The sequence below is a fragment of the Micromys minutus genome (genome assembly GCF_963924665.1).
Source record: "Micromys minutus genome assembly, chromosome: 19".
Lineage (NCBI taxonomy): Eukaryota > Metazoa > Chordata > Mammalia > Rodentia > Muridae > Micromys > Micromys minutus.
This window is the reverse complement of record NC_137954.1, coordinates 41,777,771-41,794,237: the sequence shown is the minus strand read 5'-3', so window position 1 is coordinate 41,794,237 and position 16,467 is coordinate 41,777,771. Positions and strand designations below refer to the sequence as shown.

Here is a 16,467-nt window from a genome sequence, read left to right as displayed (position 1 = left end):
ATCCAAGCCAACCAAAGGTACCCGAGCCCCTCTGAGCCCTTCTGAGCCCCTGTGACCCCCTCTAACAAGTCAGATGCTTTCTCCTTCAGGATTGTTCAGCAGAAAACTAAAAAAGCAGACTGTGCCTATGTTCAAGCTAACCAGCGACTTTCACAGCGCTACATCTGCACTGTTCTTCATAAAATGGATGGCTGCCTATTCATCCCGTCTCTCCCGAGCTGACCTCCGGGCTACTGCCACTGTACCCTATACAGTCATGGCATTGTCACCAGTGCTGAATCCATGTGGCTAGAAAATCCCAGGGAACCACGGGTCCCACTGCCTGAGATCCCATGCTCCCCTAGGCTGATGTGTACCTGATGGGCTGTGAACGGATTATGTAAGGGCACTAGCATTCTCGCCTGTCCAGAACATGTCTCTGCAATGGTTAGACTCAGCTATGGAACAGCTGTGCCTGTTGTCTTATGTGTAAGGCCCTCTCTCCCCAGAGCTGGAGGTGGGTGGGTCTCTTCACAGTTTCACCCTGTTCTTCACTTTGGAAAGGCAGACTGGGGATAAAGGGTCACTTAGTGGAACCACTATGTACTGGCTGGTTTTCTGCCAACTTGACACAAGCTGGAGTTAATCACAGAGAAAGGAGCCTCAGTTGAGGAAATGCCTCCATGAGATCCAGCTGTAAGACATTTTCTCAACTAGTGATCGGGAGAGAGGGCCCAACCCAACGTGGGTGGTGCCATCCCTGGGCTGGTAGACCTGGGTTATAAGAAAGCAGGCTGAGCAAGCCAGGGGAAGCAAGCCAGTAAGTAACATCCCTCCATGGCCTCTGCATCAGCTCCTGCTTCCTGGCCTGCTTGAATTCCAGGTCTGACTTCCTTTGGTGATGAACAGCAAAGTGGAAAGTGTAAGTTGAATAAACCCTTTCCTCCCCAACTTGCTTCTTGGTCATGATGTTTGTGCAGGAATAGAAACCATGACTAAGACAAATTGGTATCAGCATAGTGGGGTGTTCCTGTGACAACCTGACCATGCTTTGGGGAGGACTGTGGAAGGACTTTGGAACTTTGAGCTAGAAGAGCCATTGGGATATTAAGAGCTCTGTGGGATGTTCTATAGGAGCTTGGAAGATAATGTTGAGAACAGTGCAGAAGATGGAGACCTGGCTTGTGAAATTTCAGAGGGAAGATTAAAGACTCTTACCAGGACTGTTGCTGTTTTGAATGTAAAGATTCTGTGGGTTTGGTTAACTGGAGCTGAAGAATCAGCTGTGATTAACAAGATACCAGAAATACTAAAGCAAAACCTTTGCATTACTGGGACTATTGATGCTGGTGAGCTGGAGCTAAGAAATTAGCGGTGATTAAGAAGAAACCAGTATCACTGAGGTGAAATCTTCTGGGAAGTGTTTTCTGAGAGCACAAAGAAGCTTTGTTCCAGAAATAGCCAAGGTTGTACCTCGTGCTGTGGCTGGACTTGGTACTATGTAAGAGTTACCCAGGTGGTACTGGTTTTAAAGGAATGCAGTGGTCACAGAGAGCAGCTAAGGCTCAGCACTGTGAGAGGCCATGGAAGGCCATTGGTGAAGTTGCAGCCTCAGTTGCAATTAATGCCCTAGGACTGAAGGGGTCCTTCAAAGGAGTTGAGGCTTGGCACCACTAATATGAGAGGTTATTGGTGAGGCCTAGTTGCAGCTGAAGACAGCAGTGTTTAGGAGATGCCAGTACCATGAGATGACCACCAAGAACAGCAGCAGCAGTGGAGAACAGGCAGCTGGAGCCTAGAAGACAAGGTGTGTGCTACAAAGGGCAGAGCTGGAGAAGTGACTCAAGCCCTTGGAGGAGCCCAGAAGTTTGTGAGTGGATCCTAGACATTGGATGGTTAGAGTTTGATTTTTATTTTGATTGTGACTATACCCTGATATTTTTCCCTCTTGAGGAAGAAAGTATTTTAGTGGAGCCCACAGTTAAGAGACTTCGAATTGAGAAAAGACTTTGAATTTTAAAAGAGATTGGATATTTTAAAGGGATTGAAAATTTAATATGTAAGAGTTTGTAAAGACTGTGGGACTCTCAAGGTTATGTGTTTGTGTGTCAAGTTGACAAGGGGTCAATTGTGCTGGCTGGTTTTGTGCCAACTTGACACAAGCTGGAGTTAATCACAGAGAAAGGAGCCTCAGTTGAGGAAATGCCTCCATTAGATCCAGCTTTAAGGCATTTTCTCAACTAGTGATCAAGCAGGGAGGACCCAGCCCATTGTGGGTGGTGCCATCCATGGGCTGGTAGATGTGGGTTCTATAAGAAAGCAGGCTGAGCAAGCCAGGGGAAGCAAGCCAGTAAGTAACATCCCTCCATGGCCTCTGCATCAGCTCCTGCTTCCTGACCTGCTTGAGTTCCAGTCCTGACTTCCTCTGGTGATGAACAGCAATGTAGAAGTGTAAGCTGAATAAACCCTTTCCTCCCCAACTTGCTTCTTGGTCATAAAGTTTCTGCAGGAATAGAAACCCTGCCTAAGATACCCTACTTTTTCTGGAATGGGATGCTCTTGGGAGTCTTGTTGGGAAACTGCAGAGAGTACAGATAGGCCATGTACTGGAGCTCTGGCATCGCCATCCTCTGACAGGTATGCAGTGTGGTGGTGTTCAAACCAGGCCTAAGGTTGTAGCCCAGAATTTTAGCCTTTCCGCTCTGGTAAGGGCGCAGATTCAGGTCACTAATGTCCGTCACATTCTTGTGCTCAGGATCCTGAAGACATAGGACAGTGAGCTCGCGCTGCCTTGCCCGCAGCTGCTCCAGCTCTTCTGTGAGCTGCTGTGGGCTTAGCTCCGCATGCAGCTGGGCCCAAAATGTGCGGTTGAAATGCTGGTAGAGGTGCCAGTCCAGCGCACACCAGCGCTTGACACGCTCCTGGCTCTCCCGCCTCAGGTACGAGATAGTACTCTGGCTGCGCACGTTCAGCTTGAAGGACACGACGTCATCAAGCTGCCAGCGCAGCCTTCTGCGTAGCAACACCATCGACTCATCAAAGTACTCTGCGATGAGCACCAGATGGAATCGCTGCTCCACCTCTGCCAGGCACTTGTGAACATAGTCCACGTCGGCTGGGGCGTTGTTGTCAAAGCCAAAATCAAACCACATGTTGTTTTTCGCATAGACATTATTCAGGCTCACACTGCCGTTGTAGTACCTCCACGGATCTGCCAGGAAGTCGTCCAGGCTGTTGACTCTCCGGAAGGCGGGTACGTAATCCTTAAAGTAGATGAAGGAAGACTCCAGCTGGAAAACCGGGTTCCGGAGGATGGAGAAGTAGAAAGTGTCACTGCGCATGACTTTCTGCACCTGTTTGAAGGAGTGGGTGGGACTAAAGATGCCAAGAGTCCCTTGTTGGGTGGACTGCGCAGCTGCCCACGAAGCCCCACCTCCCACCTGTCCCAGCTCCCCCGAACAGAGCTGGAGCCTCAGTCCTATACCCAAGGAGCAAATGCCAAGGTTGAGGGGCAACAAAAGCCCAGTATGTTCTTCCAGAACTCAGGAAGACAGCCTTGGGGCTATGTGTCTCATGCCAAGAGCAATTACAGACACTGGCAGCCTAAAGAGAGTGGCTTGGCAGGATCTACAGGCAAGCCTCTCCAACCTCTCCAACTTCAAACTACTAGACTCTCCGTCCCACGGAGACCCCACCCCTGGGAGCACCATAGTTACGCCCACAGTTCCCAGCGGGACGGTTCTAGCCCAGGCCTCTTTTCCCACCCCCACCTGCTTCGCACCTCAGGAAAATTGAAGCGAAGGTGGTTGCACATGACGTTGAAGTGATGTTGCAGGCGGCTGTCCTCTTTCAGACCCTCCACATACCGTGTCACAAAAAGCCAGGGATAACCCAGATGGACTCTGGAACCCTCGGGCAGCGCTATAGAGAGGTTGTGAGACTCTGAAAAGCGGTAGAGGATGTTAAGAATTGTACTGCTAGCTGTCTTGTGGGTCTTGAGAAACATGATGTTCGTGACTGGTGGTTCCTGGATCTTGTTTCTGAACAGACTAGTAGAGAGAGTGCATCGTCAGTAAAGGAGCCACACACTTTCAACAGCACCCCTCAAGGACTACCCCTCAACATGGGGTCCCTATATCATTTCCTCTTTCCATCTCCCAGTGCTATGTGCCCAGTCTAGCCCTGCCCTCATAGCAAGATGTTCTCAACAGCTGTACTTTCTGTTCCCATGACAGCCATGATACCCCAAACCCTAAGCATTCCCCTAGGCCCCAAAATCTGCTGTCTGTTGCCCAGGGAACCCTGTGTGGCAGTAGCTCTGTGATCTCAGTCAAGGTCAGCCAGCCTAAGAAATGCTGGGATGTTCTCAGATGGCCTGGGTCACCAGGCATCTTCCTGTCTTAATGTAAACCAGTAAGATTGACAAGGGTGGTAAGAGGCAGGGCCCAGGGAAACTTGGGACAGTTTATTCCTCATTATCATATAAACCCAACCAGAGGAGACATGAGGGAGAAGAGTCCTAGAAAACCCTGTCCTGGGAGGCAGTTGGTTGTGCAAGTAGACATAGACAGCCACCCCCTAGATGGTGTAGTCCTTGCAGGCAGGGGTAGAGAATGTTCTGGGGTCTGGTAACAACAAAGCACAGTCATGACCTCACCGCCCGGAAGCCATGCTAGAAGCCAGGCCATCTTTGTGGCCCAGGAGGTAACGTTCCCAAGGCTTCTTCTGTTAGACCCTGTTCTCGGTTCCCTTCCCAGTCCAGGCTGGCCACGTCAGGCCTGCCCCCCAGAGCCTCCTGAGAAGCCTTCCCAGTGGGCTTGTCATCACAGGAGACAGGCCCAGGATAAGCACAGCTTACCACTCTCTCCCAGAGAGGACACTGAAGTTCAGAAGGGAAGTGAGTGCTAGTGTTCTTAAAGCAGGCAGGAAGAGGCTGCAAGGGAAGAGCAAGGCCCTCCAGAGCATTAGGCATTGCACAGGACTTACGGTGTAAGTAGTCTGAAATCCACATGCAGGTAACCAACCAACAGGAACACAGCCAGCACCAGGAACAAGAGTACCACCTGGAAGGACCTGTGGGCAGTACCTGCTTAGTGCCACTTGGATACAGAATCCCGCAACTGCTCAGCAAGGAGCCCTGTGATAACTGGTAAGCAGGGTGACCCAGGCCTGCTTGTCTCAGAACCTGGAGCACCCACGGCTGGGGGCTTCCAAACCCTCCCAAGCCGCTGAGCTGCAGGGGAAAGTCTGAAGGGTAAATGTGAGGATCCCCATGGTAAGGCCCCAACCCCCAATAGAAAAAAAGGTTGGAAATGGACTTTAGAATGTGGTGGTGTCCTGCTGAGAGCACTATTGGGATCACTGGGGATTAGGGGCCTGAGGAGAAAACAAGCGCCAAGCTTGCTTCCTCTCCACACCCAAGCCAAGTCATAGTGAAAAGCATGACCAGGCGCCAGGGCTGCCCTGGGGGGCAGGCCTCTGCAGATGCCTAATTCACAGGCCATGTTGATCCAGGACACAGAACTGCCACATGAGGCGCAGCTACTCTGGCTGAGGGCACCCTCGACATGTAGTAGAGTATTAGAAAACCACGTCTTCCTGGTAGCTTGCCCTTGCTACTTTATGAGTTCTTCTTTTTCCCACCCTTTATCTCCCCCACCCTGTTCCCTGCCCCCCATTACTAGATAAGAAAGAAAAAGAACAAAAGAAAAGAAAGGAGGGGGAAAGGAAGGAAGGAGAGAGATAGAAATCTAGGAATCTAATTTCTTTCTTGTTTCTTCTTTGTTTGTAGCTGGTCTTTGCTACTTTGTAGGTTCTTTCTTTTCCCACCCCATATGCCACATCTGGGATTAAAACAAAAACATATTCTTACACAATTTCTGTTTGTTTTTTTTTTTTTTAAATCAACTTTCAGGCTAGAGAGATGGCTCAGTGGTTAAGAGCACTGACTGCTCTCCCAGAGGTCTTGAGTTCAATTCCCAGCAACCACATGGTAGTTCACAACCATCTATCATGAGATCCGATGTCCTCTGGTGGTGTGTCTGAAGAGAGCTACAGTGTACTCATATACATAAAATAAATAAATCTTTAAAAAAAAATCAAAACTTTGCAGAATTGTTCTTACAGTTCCTGGCTTCGGAGATCTTGAGTTTTGGTTGTTCTCCTGCTTCCTCACACAATCTCTACTGTAGACATGGAATGCACATTTACCTCTGCAGTGAATGTGAGGAGTTGCCTGTTCCTAAACCCCTAAGCATCCGCTGGCCCCTCAGTTTCCCAGAAACACGACCATGAAGGGATTTTTTTTCCTTTTTTTTTTTTTTTTTTTTTTTTTTTTTGCACTCTCTGATAAGCTCCCAGAGGACATTTTGATAGATACTGGGAAGGGCTGAAACTCTTTCTGAGATGACTGTGCCCCATACACCAGGTGGCATAGGAACAGATGGTCCCCACAGTTTAAGTGGATAGATGATTAGGATTATAGTTCTCCGAGAGCTCAGTCCAGCACCTATCTGGGCCTAAGTACCCCTGAGTCTTGGATACTCAACCTGAGGAACTATAGCATGTGCTTGGTCACAGTTCCTATGCACAGGCACAGAGCAAACAATTACATCACCCACCCCAAGACAGCCTGGCCACCTCTCACCAATGCATTCTTTCAGAGCAGACCCATGGTAGCTGGCAGGGAGGGACGCTGTGACACCACTTACGTATATCTGAAACTACACAAATATCCTGTGGCTTGAGGCCAAGTTGTGGATCCAAACGTTTGTTTGGAGAAGGTGGAAAAAGTTTAGGGCCAGGCTGGTTAATGGAGAGACTTAATTCCTTATCTAAAGCTAGAACGGATTTCGCAAGGCCTTGAGGACCCGAGGCGAGGGCCTTGGGGGAATTTCGGTTTCAGATTCTAGAAACTCGATTTTTCCCTCCTTGAGAGCTGTGGTAATCAGCCAGTGGCACCTGGTGCACTTGAGATGTCTTTTGCCCCCTGTTGTATAACACGGCTTGATTATTTCTTACTGACTCCATCCCATTCTATGATAACCTTTTGTCCACTCTATCCAATTACCTCCCTGAAAACAGTGTAGAAGATGCTATACTGGTTAATAAAAATGCTTGTCACAACACATCAGTTCATGCAAGATCTCTTACTCCCAACTGTCCTGCCTTTTTTTTTTTTTTTCCCTCATCCCTAGTCGTACCTCTCAAGGGATCTGTCACTGGAAAATAAATAAATAACCTTCTGGTCTAAGTCAGAAGGGAAGGAGGAAGGAGAACAGAGCCAAAGCATCCCAGGCTGAGCTTGCATACAAAGCAGGACCTAGTAAGGCAGGACATTCCACAGGCCAGAAAGGTATGGTTGGCATGGATACAAAGAAGCAGGGCTTTACTAAGCTGCCTATCCATCCAGGGAGGCGGGATCTCATCCCACAGACAGTTCCTCTAAACATATTGCCAACATGAGTTTTCTCTTCTAGCTCCCCTGGCATTTATTCATTTATTCAATTTGCTAGCTTTTGTTACCTTTGTAGATAAAACACTTATCTACATTCCCCTTCCAAATGCTCATGCTAGAGCTGTCCTGGGTCCCAACTGTTCTCTGCTCTTTTCCTACCAGGACATTTAGGACAGTAGCCATAGGAACAGATGGCACACATCCTGGCTGGCTCCAACTCAAAGCTCTAGGCTGAGTACCTTCTCTGGGCTGTTTACAACAGTGACATCTGCTGCACATGTCTCGGGCTGATGTGGGTGTGGAAAGGCAGTTCGGACACTTCTGTACTGTGGGAATCATGACTTGTTCTTCACTCCTTAAACTTCATGCCTTAAAACTCTGTCTCCCAGCCAAGTGAGTCCAACCAGACCCTAGCGTCCCTGCCCATATATGAGGCTGCAAAACACTCTACAAGGCAATGCATGAGTCCCGCCTGCCACTGGTTGCCTTTACCTGGTCTTTGTCAGTTTGCTAACCTACCAAGCTCATTTTCAACTTCCTTGGCCCATGTCTCTAAGGAGCACTGGGCCCCTATGATAGGGAAAACAGTCATTAGGGACCCTAGTCTGGGGGCTAAGGATTCTTGATGCTCCAAGAAAGTGAGATCTTCCAGGTCTTATGCATAGACAAGGCTGGGGCTCCGCATATGACAGAAACCCTCTTGAGGCTATAACTCAGAAACTACAGCTAGCTACTGAGTGTAGAGTGCAAAGGCACAAGTCCTCGGTACCTGTGGGCATCCCATAATGACATGTAGTACTTAACCCCTCAGTACCCTGTAGTGATTGGAATATACTTAGCGCAGGGAGTGGCACTATTGGGAGGTGTAACCTTCTGTGAGAAGGTGTGGCCTTGTTGTAGGAATTGGGCCACTGCAGGGGTGAGCAGTGAGACTCTCCTCCTGACCATGTGGGAGCCAGTGTTCTCCTAGCGACCTTCAGATGACACTTCAGATGTAGATGACTCATCTCCTCCTGTACCGTGGCTGGCTGATGTGCTTGATGATAATGGATGGAACCTCTGAACCTAAAGCCAGTCCCAATTAAATGTTGTCCTTAAAAGAGTTGCCTTGGCCATGGTGTCTGTTCACAGCAGTAAATCCCTAAGACACAGCCCAATGCAGCACCACTACCCACTGCAATCCTACAGACCATTCAAAGTTCTCCCCTGGCTAGGATGGGACGTGTCACCTCTGCTGTGCATCAGGCATGTTCCCAATACACTCCCTGAATGTCTGTATAGGCAAAGATCTCAGGAGCTCCCCAGAGGAGATGCCTTGGTCCCTCTATGGAATGAAGGAATTAGATACGCATCACAGCCCCTATTAAATGAAGGAACTAAGTGGAAATCACAGCTGCAGTGGTCTAAAATGGGCCAGGTACACTCGGTTTCTGGGTGATCTCTCCTGGATGAGCAGCGTTGACACAGAGGAGGTTGGAAAACAGAAGACGGAAATGATGTTGTAGAATCTGTACTGAAGACACGTCACAGAGTAAAAGGGCATGGGTCTTCCAAGTTCTGACCTAGGCACCACCCCAAGTCAAGTGTCACTGTGGTTAGCACTCCCTGGGGAAGTGACCGCAGAGGGCTGACCAGCTTCCAGTCTTCTGTAGTTAGAGTAAGATCCCTACCTGATAAGAACAGTGTAGAACGTGGCCAAATGACAGCTCACCTTCTCTTCCCCAGACATGCTTTGTTCTTCCACATAAAAACCCTTTCTTAAACATGCTGTCTTTTACTGGCCTCCTCTCAGATTCATAAAATTTCAGCACACACTAACCATCTGGTCTATGGTTCACCAGGAATGAGCCTTTATAGGAACAGTTCTAATACCAAGTCAAGGTCCAGGGCTCCCAAATCACAAGCTGAAAAGGGCACCAAGCCCACACCACATGCCCCTGATTCAACATAGCCCACAACCCTCCACAGATGCTCCCTGCCTGAACAGGACAAGGGCATCCATAGCCCAAGACCCTGCCTACACCCAGCCCAGTCTTCTGCATGAGGACAAATGGAAACTTGAATTTTAAAAATGAATCTTGATTCTAATGTACAGAAAGAGAAAGAAATCTTCCCTTCTTTCTCACGGCACTGACTTAAACTTTCCTCTGTGGCCTGGGCAGTGGTGGTGCACACCTTTAATCCCAGCACTGGGGAGGCAGATCTATGAGTTTGAAGACAGCCTGAGTTCCGGGACAGCCTGGGCTACATAGAGAAACCCCATCTCGGAGGGGTGGGGGAGGGGAGACAGAACAAGAAGTCCTTCCCACTTTGAATCCCTTTGTCACTCTCTCAGGATGGATGTAAACATTTCTAAAACCTTCACAAACCTTCTGCCAGCTTCTCAAAACAGCACTATTGTATTAGGGTATCTCCTTAAATATATCTATAACATAAGACCATCTGGCTCTTGGCTCCAAGTCACAAGCCAGCTTCGAGCTGCAAAAAATAAAAAATAAAAAATAAGGGACATTTATTTTTCCTTTAAAATATATTTTACATATGTGTGCTTGCTCGTATGTATGTGTGCGTGCATGCACAATATGACATGCATGTGAAAGGTGAGGGGACAATTTGCAGGAGTCAGTCCTCTTCTTCCACCACAAGGGTTCTAGGAATGAAACTCAGGTTGTTGGGTTTGCCAGCAAGCACTTTCACCTGCTGAGCTATTTTGCTGGTCCTGATTTTTCTATAGAAGAAGCTGGTTGACTTGTGAGGGTGGCTGCCTCGTTTACCAGCCGGATGTTAGATGACCTCAGGGAGACAATGGTACTGTTGAGTCTTCTAGTCTAAGGACCAAGGACTGTGCATGTCAAGAACATGGGTGTAAAGGGGCACATTTCCCATGGTTCCCAAGCATTCCTATGTGGATACCACCTTCTATGCCCAGACAGACCTAGGCTTTTGTGTATTCTACCCTTAGATTGAGGCCATAACCTTTGCCTAGAACCTGATCCCCTGGTATCTATTCAAGCCTTCAACTGCACTTCTTCTAAAGCTTGAGTCTGTCATACATCTCCTAGAACCAAGAGACTTCCACAATAAAGAGGACATGGGAACCATAAAACTTACCCCTCCTCTACTAGGAATGGTCACAGGGGCCAGTATAAAGGATCTTGTGATCCAGTTACCAACTGCCAAGAAAGGTGCAGAGCCCATCTGAACATCAGAGATGTCACTCTGTCTGCTACTAAGTTCAAGTCAAGCTTAGGTCATTTAATAAACATGTTAGCAGGGACAGAAGACAGAGGCAGGTAGAGTGTTTGCTTCCTGGTGAAAGCAGTCCCCAGAATGTCCCAGTTTCCTTCCCCAGTGTATCTGTCAGGCTCTGGTGAGCTACCAAGAAAAACAACACTTTCTGATGAATGACTCCAGGCCTGATTATCAAATCTTCCTACCCAAGCACCTGGTCCTACCCCCTCACCCCACCTTGCCTTTACTGAAGAGGCTGTGAAAAGCTGGGGCTACAACTCTCATCGATCCCAACGTAATTGAGAGAGAAACGGTAGTCACTACACCTGCTTGTAAAGTCCAGAGAACAGGGGTGGGTTAGCCCCTGTTGGTGGCCAAGCCCCATGCAACAAGGATTATTCCTGGTAGCAGCAAATGGTCTGTGATCCTGGGAATATGAGAAAATGTGTAGTTCTTCCAATGTGACCCACCTAGAAACTCTGGTAGTAAACCTCACCCAGCCTGAGATACCCAGAAAGGAGGCAAGAAGCAAAGCTACTTATAAGAAAGTATGCACCATGCTCCTTCCCAGGTGTCCAGACCTCTTTCTATCTGTGGCACCTCTTCTCCACTCTCAACCTCTCACACTGTCAGCCCCTGCCATGCTAGTCAATGGGTAACTTGACCTATACTTACTCATATAAGAGGTGAGTCCAACCTAGGAACCACCTGGTAACTCGGATGATACAGAAGGACAGCTGTGCCGGGACCAGAGAGTCATGTGGCACCCATGAACACCTTCCAAAAGGTAGGCAAGTAGATGGTAAACAATGCTACACCCAGGTGGAGGGGTCACCTAGCTCTCAGCCAACACAGGTCCACAATATGTCAGGTGACCTCCACAACAAAACAGAATACCATCTAATTGGTAACTGGCCATTAGACTCCAGGGCCTATTTGAATCATGAGGCAGGCTTTTATTTTTTAGGATTCCTGACAGAGAGAACCCTTCCCAGGCAGTGTCCAGTCAGAGTGCCCCATAAAAGATAAGAGACGTCGGTCAACAATGGAGCTCCCCCACGGGCAGAAAACTGGCCTTATGACTTCCTTCCTTCCTTTGAAGAGTAAAAAGTTGTCAAAGGACACTGATTCCTTGTCCTAGGGCCCTAGCCTCTACAGGTAATTACTCCCGGAAGTTTCTTGAGATTTGAGTTCCCAAAATAACCACAGAAGGTCCGGATGAGCTCTGTGGAATGTTTCTACGCCCTAGGTGTGCTAAAAAATGTATGATTCTTCCCCTTTGAATTTCCTCATTGCTCCCTTTGAATTTCCTCATTCTCCCCCTGTCCTCCCCTCTTTTGTGGTTTTTGCCTTTATAAGCCCGTTACAAGTTCAGGCCGTTGTCGAACTCCTCTACCACTGCGTGGTGTATGAGTCTCAACCCCAGCATGCTGGCCTGAGATCTCACTCTGTTTCACTTTCAATAAACTTCCTCGTGCGATTGCAGCAAGTCTGGTCTCGGTGCCTCACTGGGTGCACGCCTCTCCTGAGATTTGAGTGAGGGTCTCCCTTCGGAGGTCTTTCACCTTCATGTTTGTTTGTTTGTTTGTTTGTTTGAGACAGTCTCTTTGTAGCTCTGGCTGTCCTGAAAATTGCTTGTGATGACAATTTTGGTTTCTTTAAAAAGACATGTAAATATTATAAGATATTATAAGAATGTTTCGTTGTAATCCCAGGTGTGGGATATGGGGCAACATCACATTGTTCATACCAACTGACGATCGTATTGTTCAGAGCATGATTTGCCTCATGCTCTGGCAGAGGCGTAGGTTTGCCAGCTGCAGATAGTTTTAGCAACTCAGTGACATTTGGAATTTTGGGGACTTTTCATAGGTTATATACATGCTAGCACCCCACGAGAGGGTGTTTATGGTTTGTTAAATAGTTATGCATAAGGAAGAAGCAAGGAGAAATGTAGAGATCCCAATCTCGAATATCAGACTTTCCCCAAGGAACTCGATGTCCCTAATCAGCAGGAAGTAGTCTAATGATAATGTCACCCCCCTTCCCCCTCTGTCCACTTTTCTCTCCTATGTAGTGTCAGAGGAGCTGAAATGGTAGAATAAGGGCAGAGGAGGATGGAAGAAAAAAGAACCCACAAAGTACCCAAAAGTTGGGTTACAGTTGCTCCGTAATCCAGGCTGGTTTCAAACTCAGAGAGATCTGCCTACTTCTGTCTCCCAAGTGCTGAGATTAAAGGTTTGCACCACCACACTCAGAGGGTACTTTCATTTATTCATTTATTTATTTGCTTGGCTGTTTAACTATTGAATCAGAATCTCACTAGTAACTGTGGTTAGTTTTAAATTCACAAGAGATCTTCCTGAGTATGCGGCCCCAGTGCTGGGATTAAAGGCATTGTCCTGTAAAGGCTTCCTCAGAGAATAAAACGTACCACCTTGTGGGAAGCTCCTTCTGTTGGAAGGTAAACAACTCAAAATACCTTCAGAAGTTCCTGAAGTTGAAAAGATTCAATACACACACACACACATACACACACGCACACACACACACATACATACACACACACATACATACACACACATACACACACACACACACATACACACACATACACACACACATACATACACACACATACATACATACATACACACACACACACACACACACATATACATGACACTGACTGAGTAAGTAATAAAACATGAGAGTCTCCCTCAGTCTTTAAGACTGAGACCAGAACAACTAACTACCTGAAAGAGGTTTAGATCAACTAAGGCACCCAGAAAGGACACTTTCCAACCTGCTGAGTTGCCTGCTCCGGGTTCCCAGCTCTGTGAGCTTTTGCCAGTGTTCGGGTGGGCTTTGGTGACTGAGCTAACTTTGAATCATTTCTGCTCCTTTAAGTAATCCTTCCCCACACTCTAAGTAACTCCAATAAAACTTGTGGTTCGCTCTTCTCCTTTCCTCCGCCATTGTGCGCACCACGCCTGATTCAGCTTCTTGCCTTGTCTCACAGAACTCTCAGAATCAAGCATTCCTGGCCAAGAAACAAAAGCAAAATGGTCCTATTCCTCAATGGATTCAGATAAAAACTGGTAACAAGATCAAGTACAACTCTAAGAGAAGACCCTGGAGGAGAAGGAAGCTGGGCTGTGAGGAGTCACACAACAGCGAGACTGAGGGTGTATACCGAATCGTGGTCATCGGTCAGTCCTACCAGATGGATTTCAACATTTTCAACCTGGAGACTTGTGTCTAAATTAGGGTGTTTGTCCAGTAACAAAATTTAGAACCTTTCAAAAAAACTCATTGTTCACGAAATTGGACTGTAATGGTATCCATGCTTTGGCCTCTCCTGGGTTCCCTATCTGGGGTGAGCAGAAAATGTAAGTTTCGTCTCCCCAGGAAAGAATTGTCACACAACAGACATATGCCACCACACTTGACCTCAGTTCTCATCTCTCCCACATGTGGCCAACATGGTAGACACCAGCAAACTGTACCCCAACTCCCTTACTGTACCCACTCCTCCTCAAAGCCAGCCTCCAGGCTGGGATCCAATAGCTGGCCTTAAGTGACAGCTAACCACAGGGACGCACAGACTCCATGGCCACATCGACCTCCCATGGAAACCATTCACAAGGTCACACAGGCCCCCATGGACATTTCTGTCCCTGAGCGAGACCTCCCTTGAGCTCTAACACTAGCAGCACAGGGGCCCAGGAGACAACCGGAACCTGGCCGGTACGGAATGCCCCTAAGCTAAGGGCGGCCCTGAAGTTTACAGAGGTCTGTGCCTTAACTGTCACTAGCCAGGAAACCCTGAGCCTATTTACAATATTCCAACAATACCCAGGTGAAGGGGAGGGCACATAATTCAGGGCAGAAGCAATCCTTCTCCCTATGGCCGTGAACAAGGACAACTCTGTTAGGGCCTCAGAGCCCAGACATTCTTATGAACACAGGGACCCAGCCATCGGATATCAGGACCAAAGTCACTGAACCAAGTAAGTAAGTCTCTACCCCAGTGTCCCCCACCAAAATCTTCAGCCCAAATAATTCAGGCAATTCCAATACCTCTGTGCTGGGTGCAGTCTTCTCATGGGCTTCCCAAACTCCAAAGTGCGCTTCTGTCCCAGGTGAAATTGGGTCTGAGGTATAATTCTATGGTTGAGTGCTTGCTTCAACCACAAACTGAAGAGCAAATCCCTGGGTTTAATCCTCAGCATCACAAACATTAAAAGGTTGAAATGAAATCTAAAAAGATTGATTTCAAAGAAATACTAGCACTAATTCCCTAAATCCAAGCCAACTTCCTTTCCAAGACAAATACCGTCAACATGTTCTGCCTATTCTTGAACAATTCTAGAAGGAAGACAAGTGTCCCCCCCATGCTGGCCACCCAGAGCCACCTTACCTCTGTGTGCCTCTTAGGGTAGACAGCATCCTGCCTCAGAGCTTCCAGCAGAGATGGACAAGGAAGAGTCAGTCAAGACCTACCACAGCCTTGAGTACAGGCTAGCCAGCTCTCAGCACGCCAGGTGGGGCATAGTGAAAACTAAACTTAAATCCCTATGAAACTCAACTACCAGCTCAGGTGTGGTGCCCCATGCCCCACCCTCTACCACCCGCTACCCCCTCCCCGACAGACAGACAGACAGACAGACAGACAGACAGACACACACACACACATACACACACACACACATACACACACATACACATTCCAGTGACCTAGCTTAACTGCTGAGTCCTAATGAGAAATCAGACCTCCTCCAAGGCTCAGAAAGGAATACTGACCTTCACTCCCCTCCCCTTCCTGTATCACCAGGCGGGGCCCTGGCAGTTGGGTTGTCTGACCCAGGAGGATTTCCTTGGTCAAGTCAGACTTGCTCTTTCTCCTTGCCTTCCATGTTAGCCCTCCCAGAGTGGTCTTGGAGGGAGCTGCTCAATGGACCTAAGAGGAATCCACAGATTCCCTATTTTTTGTGGGTAATAGAGATTTGGGAATTGTCCAATAGTTCTGTAGATGTGTAACTAAATGACAGAAATATTTTCTTCTTCAAAGCTTTCCTTATACTAAGGGAAAATAATTGTTTACAATCTTAAGATAAAAAGGGGACTTTTGAAAGAAGACAGTGATGTAGGAAATAAATTTAAAAAAATATTTTTGTAGATTTTGTTGCATGAAAATCTCTTCTCTGGGTTGAAAAGAGGGCTCTGTGGTTAAGAGCACTGGCTGCTCTTCCAAAGGTCCTGAGTTCAAATCCCAGCAACCACATAGTGGCTCACAACCATCTATAATGAAATCTGATGCCCTCTTCTGGTGTGTCTAAAGACAGCTACGATGTACTTATATATAATAAATAAATAAATAAATACATATATACATACATACATACATACATACATACATATTTTTAAAAGATAAAGAAAAGAAGAAAATTTCTTTTCTAAGGAAAAAAATAGAATAAAGAGCTTTTAATTCAAATGCTCTAGAGGCAGAGACAGACTAAGAGCAGTCTTCTGCATCACACATATCCAGGGGCGGGCGCTGGTTCACAGACCAGAGAGCACAACCTGGTTCAGGAAGTTCTCCATGTCTGCAATCATACAAAGCAATGGATCCTGACTATCTTCATATGACATCTGTCCTTCTACTTCTGTGAAGCATGCTGCTCTGGAAGACCACATAGCCCCTTGTAGTCCTGGGCAGGGCCTGCCCATGCCCAAGCCACCTTCCCTAGGGCTGAGACTCAGGGCCATGCTTGCTCACATCATGGAGAAGCTGCTGG

The 16,467-nt window shown here is 47.5% G+C and overlaps 1 protein-coding gene across 1 annotated transcript; it reads right to left on the bottom strand.

Moving 5' to 3' along the window:
• Window positions 1-2,513: 2,513 nt before the first annotated feature.
• Window positions 2,514-9,164, bottom strand: GAL3ST2 (galactose-3-O-sulfotransferase 2; the record flags this gene model as incomplete). Its single annotated transcript, XM_080933268.1, has 4 exons — window positions 2,514-3,332; window positions 3,761-4,019; window positions 4,966-5,052; window positions 9,106-9,164. 4 exons carry the CDS (start codon window positions 9,162-9,164, stop codon window positions 2,514-2,516), a joined length of 1,224 nt encoding a protein of 407 aa, XP_080789394.1.
• Between the last annotated feature and the right edge of the window lie 7,303 nt (window positions 9,165-16,467).